The sequence below is a fragment of the Sminthopsis crassicaudata genome, chromosome 1, assembly GCF_048593235.1.
Source record: "Sminthopsis crassicaudata isolate SCR6 chromosome 1, ASM4859323v1, whole genome shotgun sequence".
Classification (NCBI taxonomy): Eukaryota; Metazoa; Chordata; class Mammalia; order Dasyuromorphia; family Dasyuridae; genus Sminthopsis; species Sminthopsis crassicaudata.
Genome location: NC_133617.1, coordinates 59,785,944 through 59,799,262, shown reverse-complemented (window position 1 = coordinate 59,799,262; position 13,319 = coordinate 59,785,944). Strand labels below are relative to the sequence as shown.

The 13,319-nt window shown below is 35.4% G+C and overlaps 1 protein-coding gene across 1 annotated transcript; it reads left to right on the top strand.

The window, feature by feature from the left end:
* The first annotated feature begins 1,948 nt into the window (after window positions 1-1,948).
* Window positions 1,949-2,890, top strand: LOC141552008 (olfactory receptor 1f45-like). Its single transcript, XM_074284333.1, has one exon. The coding sequence runs from the start codon at window positions 1,949-1,951 to the stop codon at window positions 2,888-2,890; it is 942 nt and encodes a 313-aa protein (XP_074140434.1).
* The last annotated feature ends 10,429 nt before the right edge of the window (window positions 2,891-13,319 follow it).

Below are 13,319 nucleotides of genomic sequence, written 5' to 3'. Positions count from 1 at the left end.
TACCTAGGTGCCCTGAGTTTGTAACTGTATTAAAAAATCTATCATCTTCCTTTATTTGATAACATTTTTAAAATTTAAACAACATTTTTCTTTAATCAGTGCTAGGATATTACTCCCATTCTCTACAGTCTTTCAGAGATCGACGCCAGTGATTCAATAATCATATCCTCTAAGAATTTCAGAATTCTGGGATTTTGTTCATCCTGATCTGCTCATTATGGAATTAACTAAGTGTAGCTAGATACACCCTTAATATTCCCTCTCTTTTCTTGACTTTTAGGTCAATTTTAACAATGCTTGTTCTAGCCTACAAAAACCAACTGCTTGTCTAAAGATCAGACATTTCATAAGAAAAAGTCAAATAGCATTTCATTAATATTTCCTTTTCTCATCATTTTCATCATCCTATCCACCTTATCAGACATGCCATCTCTTAATTTCTTCTCCAAAGAATACTGCAAAGTCTTTTTCATTATTGATTGATACCACTATACTCAATTAATTCTAAGTCTCAACACTGAACAAAAGCATATGGAACTGAGGCATACATTTGTATTCAATCTCCATTTCTTATCCTTGTTTCTATCTTCTAAGCAGAAGTTTTAATAATCTGAGGTAATTAATGAATTCCAAATGAAACATTTTTGGTCTCTTCAAACAAATACAACATTGTTTCTTATCAGAACTACTTTAATCTTAAGAATTATAACCTATAATTGAAAATTTTTCAACTTGTAACTATCAAAGCATGCACTCTTCTCATTGAGACTTGAGAGCCCAGCAGAACTTTAACCAGCATTTTCTCTTTCAATGTCCATGATAAACTTCATAAAATGTGTCTTCAAAACATTTTTTTGTAAAAAAGAAATCATGCATACACACACACACACACACACACACACACACACACACACACACACACACACACAAAATACACATATACACTCGAGATGTTTGTGTGGATATATGGATATATGTGGATATATGTGTGGATATATGTGATCCATATAAGAAAAGAAAGAGAGAGACAGAGAGAGACAAAGAGATAGAGAGACAGAGAGAAAGAGAGAGAGAGAGAGAGAGAGAGAGAGAGAGAGAGAGAGAGAGAGAGAAAGAGAGAGAAAGAGAGAGAGAGAGAGAGAGAGAGAGAGAGAGAGAGAGAGAGAGAGAGAGAGAGAGAGAAATGGTCAGTTACTGTTTATCTTTATAGCAGTCACTTAGGAGCTCACCAATACAGATTGAATATTAACTTAGAAAAAAGAAAAACAATTAATTATTATCATAAACAAATGAAAGCTGTTGGTAAGTTCTCTATTCTCACTAAGGGGGTTTTTTGAAAATAGTAAATCTGACCATGACATCCTTCTAATCGGTGAACTCCAATGTCTTCCTACTATAACCAGAAACATATATAAACTCCTCTGTTTAGCATATTAAGCTCTTCATAGCCTCACTCTTTCTTAGCCTTTTTTCTTGCTTGATTCCATATGCATGATTCCAAAATAGTTTGGATCACTACCCAACCCTACTAACAATGCTTCCACATGTCTATTTTCCCAAAGCCTCTCCAGCATTAATCATGCCTGATTTTGCTCATCTCTGCCAGTTTTCTGGGTGTCAGAGTTCATTTCATTAGAATTTCTCTTTCTTTTATTGATCTGGAGCAAGTTTTCATGTTGTCATTAATTATTTACAATTCTTCTGAAAACTTTTTGTTAATATCTTATGATGTAGCATTTGAAGTATGGTCCTTGCTTTACATATATTAATATCAATTTATTGTTTATTTTAGGTCTCAGACTTTGAGAAGTCACATTAATTCCCCACCCTACTGTTTCACTTCTCTAGTTTTACTGATTTTATTCAACAAAACAACATTCAGATCAACTATTAATGGATTGTTTTAATTTCTTATTTCATTCTTTCTATGTTTGCTTCAAACAGATGAATGGAAGGGGGAAATCAGTCTGGAATTTCAGAGTTCATACTTCTGGGAATTTCAAACAAGCCAGAGCAACAGAGGCTTCTGTTGTTCCTATTCCTCCTTATGTATCTGATCACAGGACTGGGCAACCTGCTCATCATGATGGCTATTAGCTGTGACCCCCACCTCCACACCCCCATGTACTTCTTCCTCAGTAACTTGTCCCTGATCGACATAGGCTTCATCTCCACTACCATTCCCAAGATGCTGAATAATCACATAACCAAAAATAGAACGATCCCTTATGCTGGGTGCCTAACACAAGTATTCTTCTTCATTTGGTTTGGGGTAATCAACAGTGTCCTCCTCGCTGCCATGGCTTATGACCGTTATGTGGCTATTTGTGCTCCTCTACACTACAGCACAATCATGACTCCAAGGGTTTGTGCCTTTTTAGTACTAATGTCTTGGGTGTGGGCCTATACTAATTCCCTGACACACACTGTCTTGTTCACTCGACTCTCCTTCTGTGGCCATAGTAAAATCCCTCATTTCTTCTGTGACCTCGGTTCCCTGCTAAAGTTGGCCTGCTCAGACACTTTCATCAATGACTTGATGTTCTTCACAGGAGGAGCAATAACAACAATTCTACCCTTCATTGGAATTCTCATCTCTTATGGTCACATTTTCATGGCTGTACTAAGAATCTCTTCTGTAAGTGGGAAGCAGAAAGTTTTCTCCACCTGTGGATCCCACCTCACTGTGGTCTGTCTCTTCTATGGGACAATCATCGGAGTATACTTCAGCTTCACATCCACCCACACAGCCCAACAAGATACAGCAGCAACCGTGATGTACACTGTTGTCACCCCCATGCTGAACCCTTTCATCTACAGCTTAAGGAACAAGGACATGAAAGGAGCTTTGAGGATGCTTATTACTAGAAAACCAGGATTCACTCTATGACTGTGAGATATCTTCCTGAGCTTTGTTGCCTATGTCTCAGATAACCCCAGTGCTGTGGGAGAAGGTTGACAAGGAGTCTTTCTTCTAGTATCACATAAAAACAATCTGTTCCCTCTTGACCCTGTGACATGACAGATAGAGAAACGGACCATTTATCAGGATTCCTGCTTTTAGTCCATTTTTACTGAGGGAACTGTAGGAATTTAGTGAACCACGCTGACTTCAATTTATGGCTCAATTCTGGATCTAGCTCCAATTCCTTTTTATTCAATTGTGGCTCTACTCTCTTTTATGTTTTATGAGAAAAGTTTTATTTAATTAGAGGAATTGTGGGAAATTTTGTTATATTATTTAAACTTGATCCTGTAGGATCAGAAGACTGGATCAATTTGATCTATTGCTCATAGATTCTTATCTAAGGGCATGCATCAGGTCCAGAATTAAGTCAGATCCAAAAATTGATACAAGGAGTTTTTTCACTATTTTACATCTAACTCAATTTATATATCTTATCTGAAAATTAGCACCATACTAAGTCAATTAGTTATTTGTTCTTTGTTCCTTTGATTCAATATATTCAATATAGACACAAAAATTGGGGAGTAAGACATCTCTTCCTCTGATTTCAGGGAATTGAACTTGTTTACTCTTCTCCTCCAAATTCAGAAAGGTCTTCAACTTTTCTTCAATCAGAAATCAGATTATTTAATTGTAAGTCTTATCTTGTATCTTGCCTTGCTATCTTTTAATGCATAAAACTCTAACTCTAAGGCCTAGTGGCAACCCGAGGAAGGTTTGGTCCTATTCTGTTATGAAATTAATATGCATCACTTAATAAACCATTATATTCAGAAGCTCAGAGATTGTTTTCTAAATCATTTCAGATTCTACCCATCACAGTTTTTGGCAATCTAAATCAGGTCCCACTGGACAACAACCTTTTAGAAAAATTCCCCAGACTATTTTGATTAATCTTTCACTGAGGGAATTCTTTGATCCAATGTCATCTCCAGTTGTCTTAATCTATACCTTCCCACTGATGCAGATCACTACCAAGGGCAAAGTGAGGGAGATAACCTTGCACAAATCTGCTTCACTTAAATCTAATTCACTTCCATGTTATGGTCTCACCTCCCTGATGGCATGGTCCTCTTGAAGGACAATGGACAAACAATAACAATAACAAAGTTTTCTAAAGACTGTCCCCCAGAGATCAAACTCTCCTTGATTTCAATCTTCTTCTGAGCTAAAGTATGATTTATTCTCACTCCACAAGAAAAGATTTTTCCATACACTGCAGAAAAGTTTGTCCAAACTCTGAACACTGGGAGAGACTACTGCCTTGAAGGAAGCAATGGATGCCAGTAATAGTAAAATGTCAAAGGATTCAGCTTTGGAAAAATTGACATGAAATGAGAAAAACAGTGTTGTTAAGTTGACATCCCTTTAGGGAAATTCTTATTGTCCTGGAAAAGTGAATAAAATAATTTTTAAGTTATGTTAAAATACGTAACAAGCTAAGTGGATCCCAAAAGTGATATGAAAAAGGGACTTTTAATTGTGATAAATTAAAGGCTTTGAGATTAGACTTTAAGTAAGAGAATAAGGTGGGTAGAGCTAGCATGTATATCTTTGTTATGTTGTTTTGTCTGTGTTTTTATTTCTTAGTAAAATACAGGAAAATCTTTGTCTTGTGTTATGCTACTATTGTTTGTAGATATTGCAATCTTGAAAGATTTCTAAAGGGAAAGTGCAGACAGTGAGAAAGACTGCTGAAAAACTGCATCCAAAGAGTAAAGTATGAAGGGGAAGCCTCATGAAGTTTCATACTTGAGATAGTGAAGCCAAGCTCTCTATCTTACTAAAACTAAGTCCCAAATTAGGCTTTCAGTAGGAGATTGGGTTAAATAGAGAAGAAAAAAGATGAACTACAATAAAAACATATCAGTAAATTTAAAAGGCTTAGAGCTTAAGGAGATTGAAGAATAATCATTAAGAATTTAGGAAATTAATTGTTTTAAGATTGCAGAATTCCAGGGACTTTGAAACAATGTAGAACAGGGTTCTGGTATCTAAAAGACAGAGGGAGAAAGGGAATACTAACAGATTGTGATCATATAAAAGAATCAGAAAAGAACAATTTCAGTGTTCACATGGGAAGACAAAGCATAAAACAGAACCAAAAGAGTGATGAAGTAGACCTGTTTGTGAGAAAATTGTGGTAAGATTTTGAGAATCAGAAATATAACTGGAAATGAGATTGAAGTCTAGTCAATCTTGATCAGTCCCAAAAATGAAAATCCCAGGAGATACTTACTAATAGGAGGAGGATGACAAGAGCAAAGTGATATCCCAGGGCAAAAAAACCCACAAGTTTTGAGGGAAAGTCCAGGGGAAGAGGGCAATTGAGGCATTGTGACAAAGTCCTGAAGAACAGAATCAGATCTAAGAGTATAATGAAATATTTGAGGTTTTCCCATTTGTTTCAAAGGAAACTTCAATGAGTAAAAGAGGTAGAGACATAACCAAAAATTAAGATGATATACAGCATAAGAACAAAAACAAAAACAAAAACATGTATTAAATGTGGTGGGGAAATAAAAATAGAAAATTTTCAAGATTGCAATATCCTTACTATAAGATATTTAATATGTTGGGAATGCCTGCCATCTAGGGGAGGGGGTGGAGGGAAGGAGGGGAAAAACTTGGAACAGAAGGGAGTACAAGGGATAATGTAAAAAAAAAAGAATTACCTATGCATGTGTACTGTCAAAGAAAATTTTATAATTATATAATTATAAAAATATAAAAATTAATTTTAAAAAAGAAGCTTACTATGGATTTGAGACAAAATTTTAAAAAAGATTGCAATATCTTGCAATACCAAATCACTTATCTCTAACATTTTATTATTTTATGACCTGGGTTTAAGTGTTTCCTTGGTCACTCTTTAGTTATATAATTAAGAGCAATTTCAATTCCCCACTTAGAAAAATTATAGAATATTCTCAGTTTAAGGGACTTCAAGGAACACAGAATTTAACCTCTACTGGAACATGAATCTACTCTATAGTACTCATTAATAAGAATCTCTTAAATGCCTTGCAAACAGGTACTATTTGTATCATGTACTAGATAAATAAATAGTGAGACATGAATATAATGGGACATTATTGTACTCTAGAAACAATAAATGCAGAGATTCCTGAAAAGATTAAAATGACTAACATATAGCAAAATGTATTAAGAAAATTATATTAAAATTGGTGCAACAATGTAAATGGAAAGAATAATAACCTCAAAATAATCAAGATGGATGTTGGGAAATTACAAAAAGATAAAATCAACTCCAAGGAGAACTAGAAGAAGACATTTTCCCCCACTTCTTTATTGAGGGATAAGTCAATATGTATTGAATATGGCATATGATATCAGATAATTTTATGTTTTGCTTGATTTTACTCATCTTTTTCTCTTTCTTTAAAAAAAAAATCCTTCTTTACAAGAGATAGCTCTCTGGAGAGAAGTCAAATAAAGCCAATAGCCATTTACTTTAAGTACCTATGAGCCAGGCTATATGCTAAGAGTTAAGAATACAAAGAAAGAAATAAAATAATATTCCCTCTTCTCAAAGAGTTCACTGTCTAAGGAGTGAGGCAGGCAACAAGCAAACAACTATGGACAAACAAAATATATATGGGACAAATTGCAATTAATCAGCAAATAGCAACGTTTTCCTTTCACCACTATCATCATTGTGTATCTTGTCACCATAACAAAATCTGATTAGGTCAAAGAAAAAAATCTTTTGAAGACCTGGAGACCCTCAACAATGTGATGGAACCAAAAGGGGACAAGTTTATAATTCTGGATGACTTTAACATCAGAGTAGGCAGAGATTATCAGATATGGCTGGGAATCCTTGGAAAGAGTGTACTCAGAAACAGTAACAATAGTCACTAGGAAAGACTTGTTTCATGACCTTGTCATCCCCAACTCTGTCTTCTAGTTACCTAAATGCAATGAAACTTCACAGATGCATTCTCACAGAAAACACTGGCCTTTAATAGACTATGTCACTCTAAGAACAAAAACAGGCATGATGTAAGAGTGACAAAGATGATATGTGGCACAGAGTCCTGGATCACAGACTTGTCTTCTCTAAGCTAAACTTGCTTCTCCCAAAACAAACCAAAATGAGGTAAAAAAAAATTTTATGAAGACTTGGAGATCCTCATCATTAATGTGACAAAAGAGGATAAGTTTATAATTCTAGGTGACTTTAATACGAATGGAGGTGCAGAGATAACAGGGAATCCTTGGGAGAAATGTAGTCAGAAACAACAAGAAACACTTGTTACTGAAGATTTCTGTATCTCATGACCTTCTCATTACCAATAATGCCTTCCATTTACCTAAATGCAATAAAACTTCATGGAGGCATCCTTACAGCAAATATTGCCATTTAATAAGCTATGTTATTATTAAAAAGAAAGAGAAACAGAGAGAAGATGTGAAAATGATGAAGTTGATGTATGGAATTGATTTCTGGACTCACCATAGAATTATCCTCTCCAAGCTAAACATCCGTAATCCCAAGACAAAGAGAAAGACAGATCTGAGTTCTTTTGGTTTGCAGCATTGAGAGGTACCTCTCTTCAAGTGCATAAAAGAAGAAAGATTCTAGAAAGGAGCTGACATGTAGGAATACTCATTCTCCATTAAGAAACAGCAATCAAGAGTTTATTTTAAATCAGAAAGTTACTTCCAACAGAATAAAAATATTCAAATAATTGGATAGGTAGAATTCTATACTTTTTCTGATGACTTACTCTGGCTTCGACTCCAGCTTCCTCTCCAAAGAGGAATCAAAGTCTCCTTGGAAGAATAATAGATTGGGAACATATTGTAGATGCCTGTTCTTGCCCCCATGTGACCTATGTCTATACAGATATATATGACCTACAGAAGCAAAAACAAAACAACACCTTGGATCCCACTCCATTCACGAGACACAAACCTTCAAATGCCCACTTCCAAAAACTTCAGTTCTTTTTACAAACAAAGTGACATGTTTATTGTATATTTTCTGATGCAGGAAGAGGTGTGGATAGAAGCAAAATGGACCTAAAACCATTCACTCCATACACATTTCCCTCTATGTTCTACTATAGTAGAATTGTACATCATAAATGACCTGAGTAGAGCCTGCCAAGGGTTCCTTCTTGCTTATAAGCTTTAATTTTCCCAGCCCAGCCTCCACTGGATTCCTCCACTATTTATTATACATTAACATACATAAATAAATCAATGCTTTTATTAAATTACTATTATTATGTGACACTAATTAAGTTTTAGTATGGCTCTATGAACCCTATTTCTTTCATCAACTCTATAAGTTTTTTTTAACATAGGTGACTTTGAATATGTTGCATTATAGCAAAACTGACTATATATGAAGAAAATTCAGCCTCGTATGGTTATGTAGTTGGAAAATTGAATGTTTTCATGGAATTCTCATGTAATTGTGGATATTATTCTTTGATGCACTAAAACTCAAGAAGAATACTTGTGTCAGGCACCCAACATAAGTGACTGTTTTGTTATTGGATATGAGATTATTTAACATCTTGGGAATGGTGGTAGAGGTTGAAGTGTATAATGATCTCCTAATTCTGCTCGTTTCACTTAGCATCAGTTGATGTAAGTCTCTCCAAGTCTCTCTATATTCCTCCTGTTGGTCATTTCTTACAGAACAATAATATTCCATAACCTTCATATGCCATAATTTATCCAACCATTCTCCAATTGATGGACATCCATTCATTTTCAGTTTCTAGCCACTACAAAAAGGGCTGCCACAAACATTTTGGCACATACAGGCCCCTTTCCCTTCTTTAATATTTCCTTGGGATATAAGCCCAGTAGTAGTATGGCTGGGTCAAAGGGTATGCACAGTTTGATAACTTTTTGGGCATAATTCCAGATTGCTCTCCAGAATGGTTGGATTTTTTCACAACTCCACCAACAATGCATCACTGTCCCAGTTTTCCCACATCCCCTCCAACATTCATCGTTATTTATTTTTGTCATCTTAGCCAATCTGACAGGTGTGTAATGATATCTCAGAGTTGTCTTAATTTGCATTTCTCTGATCAATAGTTATTTCATATGAGTGGAAATAGTTTTAATTTCATCATCTGAAAATTGTTTGTTCATATCCTTTGACCATTTTTCAATTGGAGAATGGCTTGATTTCTTATAAATTAAAGTCTATTCTCTGTATATTTTGGAGATGAGGCCTTTATCAGAACCTTTAACTGTAAAAATGTTTTGCCAATTTGTTACTTCCCTTCTAATCTTGTCTGCATTAGTTTTGTTAGTACAAAAGCTTTTTAATTTGATGTAATCAAAATTTTCTATTTTGTGATCAATAATGGTCTCTAGTTCTCCTTTGGAAACAAATTCCTTCCTCCTCCACAAGTCTGAGAGGTAAACTATCCTATGTTCCTCTAATTTATTTATGATCTCATTCTTTATGCCTAAATCTGGGACCCATTTTGATCTTATCTTAGTATGTGGTGTTAAATGTGGGTCCATGACTAGTTTCTGCCATACTAAAATCCAGTTTTCCCAGTAGTTTTTGTCAAATAATGAATTCTTATCCCAAAATTTGGGATCTTTGGGTTTGTCAAACACTAGATTGATATTTTTATTCACTATCTTGCCCTGTGAACCTAATCTATGCCACTGATCAACTAGTCTATTTCTTAGCCAATTCCAAATGGTTTTGGTGACTGTTGCTTTATAATATAGTTCTAGATCAGGTACAGCTAGACCACCTTCACTTAATTTTTTTTTTCATTACTTCCCATTACTTCTTGACCTTTTGTTGTTCCATATGAATTCTGCTGTTATTTTTTCTAGGTCATTAAAATAGTTTCTTGGGAGTCTGATTGGTATAGCACTAAATAAATACATTAGTTTAGGGAGTATTGTCATCTTAGTTATATTCGCTCGGCCTATCCAAGAGCACTGAATGTCTTTCCAGTTATTTAAATCTGACTTTATTTTTGTGGCAAGTGTTTTGTAATTTTGCTCATATAATTCCTGACTTTCCTTTGGTAGATATATTCCCAAATATTTTATACTATCGACCGTTATTTTGAATAGAATTTTTCTTTGTATCTCTTGCTGTTGGATTTTGTTGGTAATGTATGAAAATTCTGAGGATTTGTGTGGATTTATTTTGTATCCTGCAACTTTGCTAAAGTTCTGAATTATTTCTAATAGTTTTTTAGCAGAGTCTTTGGGGTTCTCTAAGTATACCATCATGTCATCTGCAAAGAGTGATAGTTTGATTTCCTCATTTCCTACTCTAATTCCTTGAATCTCTTTCTTGGCTCTTATTGCCGAGGCTAGCGTTTCTAGTACTATATTGAATAGTAATAGTGATAGTAGGCAACCTTGTTTTACTCCTGATCTTATAGGGAAAGGTTCTAGTTTATGGCTATTACATATGATGTTTACTGATGGTTTTAAATATATGATCCTGATTATTTTAAGGAATAGTTCATTTATTCCTATACTCTCAAGTGTTTTTAGTAGGAATGGATGTTGGATTTTATCAAATGCTTTTTCTGCATCTATTGAGATGATCATATGGTTTTTATTAATTTCATTATTTAATATGGTCAATTAAACTAATAGTTTTCCTAATATTAAACCAGCCCTACATTCCTGGTATAAATCCTACTTGATCACAGTGTATTATCCTGGTGATGATTTTCTGAAGTCTTTTTGCTAATATCTTATTTAAGATTTTAGCATCAATATTCATTAAGGAGATTGGTCTATAGTTTTTGATGTGACTAATCTAAAGCAAAATGGATTGAGAAAACAATATTAAAATTGGTACGACAATAAAAATGGAAAGAATAAAAAAGTCAAAATAATCAAAAATGGATGGTAAAAATTATTTTTAAAAAACAAAAGAAAAACAAGATCAACACCAAGAAGAAGAGAAAGAAGATATTTTCCCTCATTTATTTATTGAAGTGATATGTCAAAGGGTATAGAACAATACAAATAATATCAGACAATTTTAATGTGTTGATTGGTTGTGCTGATTTTCCCCCTCTTTATCTTAAAACAAGCTTTCATTACAAGGGATGTTTCTCTGACAATGATGAAGTAAAAAAAAAAATTTATTAAGTACCTATATCCTATATGCCAGGCTCTATACTAAGTGCTAAGATACAAAAAAAAAAAAAAAACAAAAAAAAAACAAAACCAAAAAACAAAAAAACAAAAAAACACAGTTCCTCAAGGAGGAACTCAATCTAATAGGATATTCTCAAGAATGTCACAACCTAATGGAGTAAGCAATATGCATATAACTATGAAAAATCAAAATTTATATAAAGGATAAATTTCAAATATTCAGCAGGAGGAAAGCACTAGCATTTTTAGAGGCCAAGAAAGGCTTCTTGCAGAAAGTAAAATTTCAGTAAATATTCAAAGGAAGGCAGGAAGTAGAGATGAAGATGGAAACACTGGATCAGGAAATAAATAGTAAAAATTCTCAGTCTGGAGTTGGAGTGACTTTGGTGAGGAGAAATAAGGAGGATGATGCTATCAGATTAAGAGTACATTAAAGGGAGAAGCTAGGTGGCGCAGTGGATAGAGCACAAGCCCTGAATTCAGGAGGACCGGAGTTCAAATCTGGTCTCAGACACTTAACACTTCCTAGCTGTGTGACCCTGGGCAAGTCACTTAACCCCAGCCTCAGAAAAAAAGAAAAAAGAGTACATTAAAGGTATAGCAAGACTGGTAAGGTAGTGAAACTGATATACCCAACAGGATGTTATATTTGATCCTGAAGGCAATAGGGAGCAAAAAGAAAGTAGAAGGGTGAAACATAGTCAGACTTCAGGAAGCCCAATGCTTCAGGAATATCAATTTAAGGATCAACTTGTGAAGAGAACAACTTGGAGGAAAGAGTAAAGAGAATAGTCAACAGGCTATTTAGGGGTATGGCAGGAAATTAAGTCTATGTAAAAACAAATTGTAAGAAGAAAATTTTTAAACTGTCCATGAGGGAGCCAAGATGGTGGAGAAGGAACATATGACTTTCTGAGCCTTGGATACTCACTACTAATTATTAAATCAGCCTCCAAAATAGCGCTTGACTGGTAAAATTCATGAAGATTGGAAGTGCAACAACTTACCAGCTGAAGATAATCTGGAAGATTTCCAGAAAAGGTTTGTCCTGAGTGGCAGAAGCAGACCAGCATAAGTAGGGATAGAACCAGAGTTAACATATTGAGCAGACGGGGCAGGGGTGGCCTCCATGGTTAGAAAATTTACAGAGAGGACTCTGCCATAGGCTGGCTGTTCTGCTTTGCTTGCAAAGCAGTAGACCAGCAGAGAAATTAATGTCTAAGGTAGAGGGTACACTAAAAAATGCCAGAACCCAAAACTGGAAGTGAGTGAACCAGCACAGGCCACAGCACAGCTGTGCAGCTGCATTCTGCAGCACTGGGCTTTTGCCTGGGGCAATCACAAATCTGCACAGCAGGGGGGTGCAGCCTGGGACAGCCACTAATCTGCACAGTGTGGAGTATGACATGACTATGCTCCCCTGGGCAGAGACACTTCAGGTGCCATGTGAGGCTGTTCACTGGGCAACTGCTAATACCCACAGTGGGATTTAGCCTGGAGCAGTGACACTTTGCTGCTCAGCCTCTAGTCCTAGGGCAGTCACTAATGTGCACAGTAGGGTTCTTCACAGGGCACTTCTGCAACTCAGCTGTGATACCCAGACCTGAGTCACTTCCAGTGCAGAACTTTTCCCAGAACACTCCCACACCTTGTCGCTCTTTGCTGCCCATTTGCAGGACAGCTACTGTCCATATACCTATCCCTGCTCTGCAGAGGAAGCTGGAGGCAGACCCTAAAGGCTTTAAAAAAAATGAATAAAAAAAGCAAAAGTACAATAGCTTCTATACAGAAAGAGAGCAAGTTTTCAACCCTGAGGAGACTAATAACAGACAGTCTCCTTCTTTTAGACTCATCAAAATTCAGTGGTAAGATAAAAGTCAAGACTACTGAAACTGCTCAGTTTTCAATGGATGACCTTGGTTTCTTTGATTTGTAACACAGCTCTTAAACTTTCTACAGAACCTGCTTCAGCTGTCTGACAATTGGAACAAATTATTCTCATCAACTTATTCAATCAGGATAAATTTTCCCATGCTTGGTGTAGACAATCCAGTAATTCACAAATGGATTTGAGTCTCCAAAATTATCATCAACTTTATTTAGCCTGTCTGCTGAAGATACTACAGATTCTTGAAGGTAAAGGAGAGAACTTGGTGAGTTATGTGGTCACTGAAGGTGGAAAGCAGCCTCAAAAAAGTTAGACATC

Excerpts from the sequence above, each read along its gene's own strand:
- LOC141552008 (XM_074284333.1), top strand. The coding sequence starts at position 1,949 with ATGGAAGGGGGAAATCAGTCTGGAATTTCAGAGTTCATACTTCTGGGA.